General features: G+C 37.5%; 1 protein-coding gene across 8 annotated transcripts in view; it reads right to left on the minus strand.

Annotated features, from left to right (window-relative positions):
* Positions 1-13,410, minus strand: part of RTTN (rotatin) — a 180,895-nt gene that overhangs the window by 127,345 nt on the left and 40,140 nt on the right. For all 8 annotated transcript variants that reach the window (XM_078346992.1, XM_035271328.3, XM_054244299.2 and 5 more), the window contains 6 exons: positions 11,975-12,087; positions 11,132-11,258; positions 7,000-7,125; positions 6,367-6,483; positions 5,304-5,443; positions 2,060-2,231 (listed from right to left, as the gene is read on the minus strand). In XM_078346992.1, the coding sequence (XP_078203118.1) occupies positions 2,060-2,231; positions 5,304-5,443; positions 6,367-6,483; positions 7,000-7,125; positions 11,132-11,258; positions 11,975-12,087 (795 nt within the window). The remainder of the gene's footprint in view (positions 1-2,059; positions 2,232-5,303; positions 5,444-6,366; positions 6,484-6,999; positions 7,126-11,131; positions 11,259-11,974; positions 12,088-13,410) is intronic.

The raw sequence follows: 13,410 nt of genomic DNA on the forward strand, positions 1-13,410 counted from the left end.
GTAAGTTTTTGTGTTGTTTGGTTTTGTTTTCTGAGACAGGGTCTCACTCTGGTTGCCTAGGCTGGAGTGAAGTGGTGCAATCTCAGCTCACTGCAGCCTCGACTTCCTGGGCTCAGGTGATTCTCCTACCTGAGCCTCCCAAGTTGCTGGGACTACAGGCTTGCACCACAGAGCCCAGCTAATTTTTTGTATTTTTTGTAGAGACAGGGTTTCACCATATTGCCTAGGCTGGTCTCGAATCCCTGGGCTCAAATGATCCACCCATATCAGCCTCCCAAAGTGCTGAGATTACAGGCACTAGCCACTGCACCCGGCCTCTCTCTTCTTTTTTTTTTTTTTTTTTTTTTTTTGAGACGGAGTTTCGCTCTTGTTACCCAGGCTGGAGTGCAATGGCGCAATCTCGGCTCACCGCAACCTCCACCCCCTGGGTTCAGGCAATTCTCCTGCCTCAGCCTCCTGAGTAGCTGGGATTACAGGCACGCGCCACCATGCCCAGCTAATTTTTTGTAATTTTTAGTAGAGACGGGGTTTCACCATGTTGACCAGGATGGTGACCTCTTGACCTCGTGATCCACCCGCCTCAGCCTCCCAAAGTGCTGGGATTACAGGCTTGAGCCACCGCGCCCGGCCCTCTCTCTTCTTAATATACATCTTTGCTAGGAAGTCATTCATAACCCATTAATCCATTAGCAACCTACAAAGGTAACAGAAAACATCCATGTTCTGTAACATCTTTACAGGTAGTACCAGGCTAATCTGAGAAGAGTGACCCAGACCTAAGACTCAAGATTTCCCTGTTGCTCCCGGAAGCCACCAACTGGTATTCCTATGGACTCTTCCATTCTTTCTCTTAGAAGACTCTAGAACAGACAGCATTCTGGGACTTGCCGTCCAGAACCCCTTCAAAGCTTCCCCCCAGACAAGTCCCTGTCACTTCACGCTAGGACAGAGTCTGAGGTGGCAAAACCAGCATCAGGAAAAAGAAACAAGAAAATAACAAAGATGAAGCTCCTTTCTCCTATTCACTGCTGTCTTCCAGTCCTAACACGGACTCGTGGAAGACGTGTCAGAATGCTCCCTCCCCACCTTTCTTCATACATCAGGACACAGGAGTGAGTACCAATGGCTTAGTACTCAGGGTAGTTCCAACCAGACCTGGTAGGTGGCTGGTGGAAGACTCTCCAATCCTCCTGACAGCACTGTCACACAGCCCTGAACGTTCAGTTTAGAAGAACGTAATTTGTTTCTCCATTAAAAAACAAAAAAAAGCTACCATAGTACATGTGGCTCTACCATACTTCTATGGGCCTTAGAGAGTTAGTCTAAAATAAAACGGAGAGATTGCAAACTTCAACTGAAATAAGAAGGTATGAAACACAGGAATGAATCCATGACAATAGTGGACAGCTTTCTTTATAGAATTCTGCATCAGTCTAGCATGCTATAGGTACAGTCCTAGTTAATCCAGGGACATGTATTTACAGCCGCTGCCCATCGCTCTCATTACCGCCTGAGTGCCACCTCCTGTCAGATCAGCCCAGGCATTGAATTCTCATAGGAGGGCAAACCCTATTGTGAACTAGGTGTGAGGCATCTGGGTTGTCTGCTCCTTATGAGAATATAACTAATGTCTGATAATCTGTCACTTTCTCCCATCGCCCCTACATGGGACTGTCTAATTGCAGGAAAACAAGTCCAGAGCTTCCACTGATTCTACATTATGGAGAGCTGCACAACTATTTCATTATATATTACAATGTAATAATAATGCAAATAAAGTGCACAATACATATAATGCACTTGAATCATCCCAAAACAATATTCCTGCCCCAATCCATGGAAACACTGTCTTCCGTGAAACTGGTCCCTAGTGCCAAAAAGGTTGGGGACCACTGCAATAATCAATGTATCAAGAAGCTGGATGAAGCCAGAACACAATTTCAAACCAGCCCTGAATCCTTATACTTCTCTCCTACCCCAGGACATACATAAACTAAAGAATGTCATATAAAAATGTATCAAATTACTACACAGTAATAAACTCAAAAGTTAGAATCACCTTAATAACCAGCTCTCTTCTGTCATCCAGTTTGAGTTCAATAGGCTTCTTCACAATGAATAAATTAGTAACTCTGGAGAGAACTCTGGCATCTATTAGAGGGCGCTTTGTGTCAGCCCCTTCTTCACTGGTAAGATGGAATGCTAAAAGCTTTAATGCTTGTGCACGGACCCTAAGAACACAAAGTACTTAAGTCGAACTTTTGTGATAAACAAATTTAAAAGGGCTTATAATTACAAATAATTATATATCAACAAAGTACAATAAGTAGTCACAATTATACTGCCATCACTAATAATGATAATTTACTTTTTCTACAAAAAATCTCTGATATATAACCATAATGATTTATTCAATATAATAGTTATAAAATAAACATCAGAAGCAAAATAATAACTACAAATGAGACAGACTCACTGAGATTAAATATCAGTAAACTTCAATAAGTACATCTGTGAATTAAATCTGTAACTTCTGTCTTCAAATCTAGTGATCTATTCTCAACCATAAAAAGTATCACAGGCCCCTGACCAGAGACCAAACACTCAGATGAACCCACAGGAGAGAAATGATGCTCACAACTATAGGTGACAACACTACAGTGTAGGAAAATCTTCTTATATTCCTGTCAAATGTGAAAATACAAATACTTTTTTTTAATCTGGAAAGGATTAGGAATATGGACAGCTGAGTGCAGAGGTGGGAGATTTTTCAAGAAAAGATTAAATACGGTATGCCACTAAACAATGAAACAGAGACAGAAAAACCATCAAGTGGACAAAGATCACTGAGGTGGCAGACAATGAGACAACCATGTATCAGTTACTCCTCTGGTGAGTTCCTGAAATACCTGGAAACCGGACAGATTTTAAGCAATACAAGTTGCCAGGTTTTAAGAACTAGCTATAAGACAACAATCAAGACATGCATCCTTAGGGTGGCCGTCCTACTGCAGACTAGAGCAGGTTGCCTTCTGTATGTAGGCCTGCCACCCTGAGCCCCGGCATCATAACTTTTATCTCACTTTATGGCAATTAATACTAAAGAATAATTGATAATAAGAGCATATTCCCGGTTACGTGCTAAATGCTGAAAGGGCAGGGCCCATGTCTGTGTTGTGAGCTGCTACGTTCCCACAGCTCACAGGTATATAGAAGACACCCCATAAATACTTCCTGAATCTAACACAAAGTAGGCATTTCCTGCAATATCGCTAATTGATATCACCTCCAGAGGACTAACAAATCAGGTAAACGTTCCCCCTCTCCATTTGTCAGTTACCTCAAGAGAGCTTAGAAAGGCTAAACACCTACCTAATAGTTTTCCATTGTTCCTTACATTCTAAGCCAACGATATCTAAATCAATATCTGAGGTTGTCAGTTGAAAGACAGGTATAACCCCTAGTAAAGGTGGCTAGTGATGAGATATGCAAAGCATGCATTTATGCCTCTTGTTCTCTGGTATGTATATGTTTACGGTCTTTTTAGTTTAGCATAGGATGTCAGAATCTGGTTATTCCTATACATGTATATAATTCTTTTAATACTTTTTGAGTATAGTCATGCACTGCATAAGAACGTTACAGTCAACAGTGGATCACATATACGATGGTGGTCTCACAGAATTCTATTACTGTATTTTTCTAAACCTTTCCTATGTTTAAATACACAAATACCACGGTGTTACAACTGCCTATGGTACTCAGAACAGTAACATGCTATACAGGTTTGCAGCCTAGAAGCAAGAGGCTTTATGACATGGCCTAGGTAGTAGGTTATTATCACTTAGGTTTGTGTAAGGCATTCTATGATGTTCACACTAGGACAACAATCACCTAACAATGCATTTCTCAGGATGCACCCATGTCATCAAGCAACGCATGCCTGTGTATTTATGTTTAAGGTACTCTATGAAGTTCTGAGGATATAAAGATTAGCCAATGAACAGGACTCCTGCCTACATGGAGTTTATGGATGTGTTGGTGGGATGGAGTAGAATTAAAAAAATAAGAAAAACAAATATGTCATTTAAATTGTTTAAGTTCTGTATAGTAGAGAATTATCTTAAAGTCTGGCCTTGCCTTACCCTACGCTCCTGGGGATGGCTTGCCCTAAAATTCTTTATTAAACTGAGGACCTTGGGCCCCCAAAAGCAAACAAGAAATGACCCCTATTGTGTTGAATCTCCAAATTTGGGGGTCTGCTCAAGTAAGGAGTACCACACTAGTACATTAATTAACAAGGAACAGCTCCTCTACACGTGTAGAAGACAACCCCTGAGAATACAAGCACATTAACTCCATCCACCTACTTCTTCCTGTATCACCCATAACATCACTCTCTACACTACACTATTTTAAAGACTCTATAGTTTTCCTTCTTCCATTCTCTTAATGGTTTAGTTAACTTCCGCCTACTTCCTTATTTTTCTGTCCAATAATCTGTCTATAAATAAGCTGCTATATTTTCTTGATATAAGGTTTGGGAAACATAAATTGACCATTGTCAAAAAAGAATGTCTGTCTGTTCTTCCTAGCCTTTTCAACCAACGACTGCTCTTTCTCTCTGCTTATCCATCTCGACTATAAGCATTCTTTTCTTTCAATAAGGAAAAATCTAACCACTACTACCTAAAAATAATAATAGAAAACATTCATGTTGCAATGACAGAGAAGGAAGAAAAACAGTATCATTCCCCTTCTTTTCATTAATTAAAACAGTGCTTATATCAATGGTGGTCAAAGAAAGGATACGTTTTCAGTTTCCCAAGTAAGAACACACATAAATGAGATTAAAATACCTGCATAACTCTGGGATATGAGACAGGCGGCCTACTACACTTATGAAAAACTTAATATTCAGAACAGATGTTTATAAAAGGATCACTCTGGGAGGCTAACAATTTCTAAAGAGAAAATGGGAATACACTGTAATTTTTACCATCTATTTATCTCCATGGCTCTCCAACTTGCCTAGGGTACTACTGAACAGCACTCAGTGGCCGTGCTGTAACACAGGCTGCTCTGGCAAGGGATAATTCAGCTGTAAAATGGATGAAACATCAGCAAGTACATAAACAACGCTGTATCTGCTTAGTTTCATGCATTAGTTTCCTCTAGTAATGTAGTATCACCCCCTTCAAAATGATTTAGTTTTGTTTCAAATTAACATAACTATTATACTTTCTTACATGTTTTCATTAATCTTCAAAACAAAAATGTTCAAAAGATTATGCTGTACTCACGATGGCTTTTTCACTAGCAAAAGTCGCAGCATGGACCTTAACCGGGTAGTACAGGGAAGGATCTCTTCTCCTGGGTCAGAACTTGCTTTGCTTAGAAGGAAAATGCAGTTACCCAAAGGATCTTCTGTGTCAGCATAGCCCTAACAGATTTGTTTTTAAAGAGAAATCACTGTTTAATTTTATACATAACTTTTCAACTTAAGAATTGTGTTGTCCTGTCAAGCAACTCATAAAATGTCTTTCAATTCAGTTGAATACAATAGTAATTTTTCAAAATAACCTCTATGAGGTAAGGAGCCTAAATAAAGCTCTATTTAAAAGAAAATACACATACATACAGGAGAACTTCAGGAAAACATGCCAACCTTCTTGACACTTGCTGATTTTTCTGTTTTCTAAGATTCTAATAGTGGTACTTCCCCTCGGTGAAGCACCTCGAAGATCCTCAGCCCATTCCACCCTCAGAAGATGGAGTGCTATAAATGCTACACCCATGGAAGAGGACCCTGTCCATCTCAAGGCACAAGGCCTGGGCTCTCTCTTCTAAAAGAAGCCTGTGCCTATGATGGCATTCTGAACTCTACCTTTTCATCCAAAAGAGACAGGGACCTGACTCCTTTAATATCCAGGATTGCTTAAAAAAAAAAAAAGCTGTTTCTAAGAGCATGTTAATTAAAGTATCACTTTAATTGTATACATGCACGGATAGAATTCATGAAGCAAGGTGGTTATGTAAGGTCTGCTTAAAAAGCACGGTTAGCTCTGCCTAAAAGCCTTTACATAAGGTTGAGTTCTATTTTTCACAGTCAGTGCTGTGCCTGCACCTCAATTTTTAACCTCCCACCCAGATACATAAAATATATACAGACAAATTAGCTATCCTTGTTTAACTTTCTGCCAGAAACAAGACCGCCACCCACTTCCTGCTCGCTCATCCACAGCGCCTTCACAGCTTCTCTTCATTTCTCTCTCAACATGACAGTTTTGCTGTTTGCATGTGTTTAAATCAATCAGACCCAGCCAAAGATAAATGGTATCATAAAAGGTGAATTTCACAGAATACCTGCAGCACTGGAATTACAGGACAGAGAGATTCAATAAATTTGTTCCAGGTCAGTGCTGTCATCATCAATCGTCCCTGAAGCAGGTATAACAGAATGGCCTTGGCAGCAGTGTTCACCTGCTCAACAACACAAAACGAGTCAAATGAGATGTCCTACTAGGTCACCTGACATAACTGTAGCATTTCGTAACATCTGGAAAGATGGTAGAATTAACATCTCTTTCTTCAAATGTTCACATTCCCAGAGCATCATCTTACATTCTCTTCTCATTTTTTCTTCCTTAAAGATTTCTACTTTTTTACCTTTAATGTACATTTGTCCCTTGAGCAAAAATTTCCCTAACTGAAATAACCTGCTTACTATAGCTCTCTGTACTGTACAGTCCTCAACATCTTAGACGAAAAATATAAGTAAACTGATGTAAATATTTTGAGATCAAGTGTGTCTTGTATTTTTATTTCCACAATTTACATAGTGTTTGTTTTTATTTAAATAACACTTCAACTGAACCAATGCACCTAAGACAGGTTTCCTTTTAGTTTCTCACCATGCTATCTAAACTATATTACAATATCACCTCAATTTAGCTGAGTAAATCACAGTAATTTTTTTCACTGTTTTTAACAGCATACCTCACTTTTGGGGTCTTGAATGCCAAATACGGAGATTTCATACAGAACTTTTGGATGAAGTAGAAAATGAATTCCATTGCAAAGTGAAGACACAGGTTTAGTGACATTCTGAACACCTAAACATTCCTGTAAAATAATATTAAAAAGTATTTTTAAATTAGCAACACTGATTTTTCCAAAAGATCTGTCTTTCTTCTATCTATAATCCAATTTCTATTTTAGTTTTTACTTCATTGAAACCTTTTTAACAATAAAGAATGAAAAAGAGTCTCCTGTCCAACAGTTTCTTAGTTTGTATGAGATATATACTACTTTCTGCCAAAAAGCGTAATAATGATAAATTAAGTAAACAAAGGGCTGAGACAACCATAATTTCTAAAAGTTATTCATCATGATAAACCCAAAGGACATAAACACAATAATAAACTTATCCTAAGGCATTTGCATTTTACTTATAAAGGTTAAGAAAGAAAAATTCAACATGAAAAGGCTTCAAGTTATGGGAGACATAACTTTATATATATATATACACATATATACACACACACACGCACGTATTATACATATATACACATATAATAAATACATATATACACATGTATGTATATATTAAGGATATACATTAAGTTATCATCCATACAGCTATGTACCTAAAATACAATTACTTTGAACCATCACTTAGAGTAACTATCGGAAATCTTTTTCTCAATATGTGATGGAGAATAACATTTTGTTAGCAGCTATTTAAGGTGTGGGGGGAAGCTACTTGAAATATTAATAGAATTTAAATACAATATAGAAGGTAAAAATACGATCAATAATGAGTTACATGAATAGAACTTTTTTTCATTCTGTGAATTTCTTCTTCTTTCTTCCTACTTCCAACAATTCAAAGGTCAAAAGGGTACATACATACACTCACATATGTATATGCATACATCATTTTTCTTTCAACTATTAATCTCATGCCACAGACAGCAACTTTGTATTATAAGCTTTTCAAAGATCTAAAGCCTTAGCCTTAAAGTTTAACATAGCTGTCACTTACTTCCTTAAGATACTTACCTACCAGCTAAACTGTGACTATACCCTTCTGAAATCAGAATTTACTCCCTCAAATTGTCTTACTTTTCTCCAGCACCTTTATTTTTCTTCACATGATTATTCTAATCAACATATGACACATTCTAATGTGTCTCTGGCCCTGGCTTCCCCCTCTTGATTACAATTCATTTTTCAGCTCTCCTTCCCAGCACAAGTCCTCCCAAGAGTTCACTGTCCTCAGTTGGTACTTCCACATTGGCCAGGCCCTCTTCAACCCACACCAGCAGGACTTACATCCCTACCATTCCTCAGGGACTTCTTGTAGAGGACACCAATGACCCCAGTGATGCCAAATCCAATGTGTTCATCTCTGTTCTCATCATCATCTGACTCTTTCTTCTCACCTCTGTCTCCACTACTGGCTCCCTCTGTTCCCAACTTCTAACTGGTTAGATCCTGGAAGGCCTTCTCTTTCCTAGTCTCTCAGTAGTTGATCCTATCAGAGCTTGTGGCTTAAATATCATCTCTATGCTGATGACTGAAAATTTGACACCTCATCTGGGCTCCACACTCCAAAGGTAGTGTGGTGCAATGCTTAAGAATATGGGCTTTGGAGTGAAATGATCAGGGTTCAAAGCCCAGTTTTACCACTTTTAGTTGAATGACGGACAAATTCAAAGTATCTCTGTTTTCAGAAAGAGGTAGTACCTAGCTCACAGAGCTATAGGATTCAATGAGATAATATACTCATAAAAGTACTTGATACACAGAGTAAATGCTCAATAAATATTAGCTGCTATCAATATCACTGAAATTATTAGCATTATTATATGTAACAGTCTACTTAACATCTGCACTTGATATAAAAAGGCATGTGAAACTTAGGTTCAAAACAGAATTCTACTCAATGCACAATCCCGTATTTGGGACATCAATCCAACTGCTAAATCCAAATCCTTACAATTCGTCCTTGATCACTCTGTATCTCTTACTCCCATTATCAGCAAGACCAATTAGCTCCAGGTCCATAATATATCCCAAATTCATTTCCTTCTCTTCATCTCCCCTACACCACCACATCTCATCAGGGCTGCTACAATGGAACTGGTCTTCTTGCTTCCATTCTGATCCACTACAATCCATTCCTTCCCCACACAATGGGAGAGTGATCTTTTCAGAAAGATCATCAGATCCCATTAAAATCATTCAAAGCATCTCATTGTACTTACAGTAAACTTCGCAGCTTTACAGTGTTGGATACCCTGCCTACTTCTCAGACCCAATCTGGCATCACTTTTCTATTTTCTCATTATACTGCCCTTCTTTTTGTTCGTGAAACACACAAAGTACATTCTCACCTGAAAAGCAGAGACTTTCCACCTATTGTTTCCTCTGGCTAAAAATTCTCCCTCCCCAGCCAGCCTACATAAGTTTAGTCCACATTACTAGTCATTCTCTGTTCCTTCGTCCTTTTGCTTTCTTTACAACACTATTTTCTTTAAATCCCTATATCCACAGACTGCATATACAGTGTTGTAAAGAAAACTATATATACACACACATATTCTGTATATGTTATAAAGAAAACTCTATATACATATATATATATGCTCACACATATATAAATACATACTTTTTATGTACTTAAAAAATATTTTTAAATTATTACATACTTCTCTCTCTCTCCCCTATCAGAAGGTAAGCTCTCTGATGACAAGGCTCTTTTCTGTACTTTGTATCACTACAGTCTAGCATGCAGTAGAGTGTCCAGCAAATATTGCTAAATGAATGTCAGATGCAAGTAGCATGGAAGTGGTCACCATTTAATCATCCCTAAGTTTAAAAGCTATTTTACATCTTTATTATACTGTCCTCAAAGTTAAGTCTTACAATAAAAAGCTAACTTGCCTCTTCAGAAAAAGTAACCTACATATTAGTAGCATACTCCTACCTTTGGGTCAGGTAGAGCTGCAGCAATGCCTTGGAGGTTTACCAGAAGGCACTGGAATAATATCATATCAGAGACATAGCCAATTAAGGTGAAATGCCATTACAAATCCTTATATCAAGGTACTACATCTTTACAACACAGAGGCTAGCTAGAAGAAATCTCATCATTTGAAGCTTTGACTTGGATTATTATAACTCCATGAAAATAAATACTTATCAATTTTTAAAACCACAATGCACTATACAGATGAGTATCTTTTGTGAGAAAAGAAAAATCACAATTATATTTTGCAAGAACAGTGTCAACTAATATAAATTTCCAAATAGTTAACAAGAATAACATTAAAAGAAAGTTCACATTCTTTTATTTTCTCCCCTTTTACAACTAGGATAGTAAGGTGAGTTTTAACAAAAAATATCTTTTAAATTTTTGCAATCAAATGTATGACACTTGGTTATAAACACTATAGTATATTAAAATCTAGAATTTTCAAAATTACTAACAGCTCAGTGCATTTTTTGAAAAACAAATTCAAGACTGACACATATGTATTTATTTCTGACATACTTTTTTTCCTATCATCCTAGTGACTGGAAAAATTATCTGAATGTTACATAAATGTAAGTCTTAATGAAACTTCGAATAAAGCAATTCAATTGCTAGATTTACTAAGTTAAAGAAATTTAATAGCACAAATTTTCCAGAATTGACTAGTAATTATCATCTATTTTTATGGGATACAGTTCTTATATCTCATACAAAAGATCAAGTAATTTAAGTTTAAAAGTATAACAAGAGAGACTACTATTTGTTCTCAAAAACAAAACATACAGGCTGGGCACAGTGGCTCACACCAGTAATCCCAGAACTTTGGGAGGCTGAAGCGGGCGGAATATGAGGTCAAGAGATCGAGACCATCCTGGCTAACATGGTGAAACCCCATCTCTACTAAAAATAGAAAAAATCAGTCGGGCATGGTGGCACACGCCTGTAGTTCCAGCTACTCAGGAGGCCGAGGCAGGAGAATCGCTTGACTCTGGGAGGCAAAGGTTGCAGTGAGCTGAGATTGCATCACTGCACTCCAGCCTGGGCGACATAACGAGATTCTGTCTCAACAACAAACAAACAAAACCTCACCTTAGTGATTTCCAGACAGCAGTGGTAAGTTTCAACTTTCACTTGTGGCAACGGGTGAGACAACATATGGAGAAGCACCTTCTGACTTTCTCCTTGTAGTAATGGACTGGCCTGTGCAGATTTCCAGCTGGTAAAAAAGTAAAAACCAAGACATCCAAGGCAAATAAGTTACTAAGCAAAAGACTGCAAAGCATACTGAAAAGGATTTCTTCCTATTCCAATTCCTCAGACTGAGATCTTATTAAAAATAACTGATATTAGCAAATACCTACCTGAGCACTTATTTATTTCAGGGTAGAGAAGCCTCTCTCTTAAAGAGTATTTTTTAAAACCCAAAATATCTTTAAAAACCTACACTCAGTTGATGTCTAACACATCACAGAATTTATACTTTCCAAAAACAATGAAGACACTAGTTCTAAATAGAAATTTGCTGATGTCCTCAAAATAAATTAACCAATACACAGTGTTTTCTAAAAATCCACATAAGGAAAAGGTATAAAGTAATAAAAGGTCCAAACTCTCAATTTAAATTATTAATTAAAACTTTAAAGATAAACAAACAATGTGTGTGAATAGTCTGGATGGATACCAAAAACAAATGTATAAAAATCCAAGGATTATTCATTTTGATTGCTGGCATGACATTTTTTAAATTAATCTTGAATATAACAGTTAAGTATCCTAATGCAGCTGTACATATAACCTTTAAGTCAGACATACAAAAGCAACTAAAAAATAATAGCAAAGATATAAGATCAGTTTCACTTTCACTGTTTCTAAGTTTACACATACCCTAAGTGTCCAATAATAATATAATCACATTAAGAAAGAAAATATTACATCTTTGAACAAATGCTGATGATTTCCTTTATTAGGGGGAAATGCTGATGACAGGAAAAGCTACGCAAGGATTGATCCGCCAGCTCCACTAATTCTAAGAGATCCTTCTCTCCCTAAAAAAAGAAGCAGAATGGAACAATAAATGTCAAGTTCATGTACAATAAAATTCTCAACAGCTAACTAAGCAGCTTCAAGAAATTAGAACATTCAGCGACCATAAGATTGTTTACATGTGTTTAAGTCCATTTTTTCACCAAGCAACCTAAAAACGTCAGCCTAGTGGAGAAATGGAATATTCCCTAGCTAAATGCCACATGAGGCTTTCTATTATTTAACTCTGAGTAAGCTTAAAGTTACAATCAAGTTGCCTGGTTCTGTGACTACTTCTTTTTGGCTCTACCTCCCCTAATAAAAACAGAGCTAATGTATTTTATTATCAACCTGCCTCTTGTAACAGCCTGACTACTAGGAACATACAGGACATTCAACACATGTATGATCAACTGACCATGCAAAATGTCACAGAGGCTGGACACAGTGACTCACACCTGTAACCCCAGCATTTTGGTAGGCTGAGCCGGGAAGATGACCTGAGGTCAGAAATTCATGACCAGCCTGGCCAACATGGTGAAATCCCGTCTCTATTAAAAATACAAAAAAATTAGCTGGGTGTGGTGGCACATGCCCATAATCGTAGGTATTCAGGAGGCTGAGGTGGGAGGATCACTTGAACCTCGGAGGCAGAAATTGCAGTGAGTAGAGATTGCGCTACTACACTCCAGCCTGGGAGACATAGTGAGACTCTGTCTAAAAAACAAATAAAATAAAATAAAATAAAATAAAAAGGTCATAGAAATAATTCAACATAAAGACACAATTCAAAATTCTATCACAGAGAAAACAAGAAACCAACGGTATTAACATGTGGCAAAAGGAAAAAAAAAAAAAAAACTATAGTAGTGAATAAGAAAAATAATAAATATTAAGTTCCAGGCCAGGCACAGTGGCTAACACGGTAAAAATAGCATTTTGGGAGCCCAAGGTGGGAGGACAGCTTGAGGCCAGGAGTTCAAGACCAGCCTTGGCAACATAGCGAGACCTCATCTCTACAAAACAATTTAAAAATGAGCCAGGTGTGGTAGCATGTGCCTGTACTACTAGTTGCTTGGGAGGCTGATGCAGATGGATTGCTGGAGCCCAAGAGATCAAGGCTGAAGCCTAGGTAGCAAAGGAGGCTATCAAAATATAAAAAATTCAAAGATAATAAACAGGTTCATATAGATTCTACTGTAGGCATCAAATGAATTAGAATTTTATCCCTAATTCCTCAAGATCTCCAGGACCTATTTTGTTAATTTCAAAGAGTAAACAAGTACTGTATCAATGTCTAAGACCCATTAACCCTTTCAATGATAATATACTAATATTATTTTCAA

The sequence above is a fragment of the Callithrix jacchus genome, chromosome 13 (assembly GCF_049354715.1).
Source record: "Callithrix jacchus isolate 240 chromosome 13, calJac240_pri, whole genome shotgun sequence".
NCBI classification, from domain to species: Eukaryota; Metazoa; Chordata; class Mammalia; order Primates; family Cebidae; genus Callithrix; species Callithrix jacchus.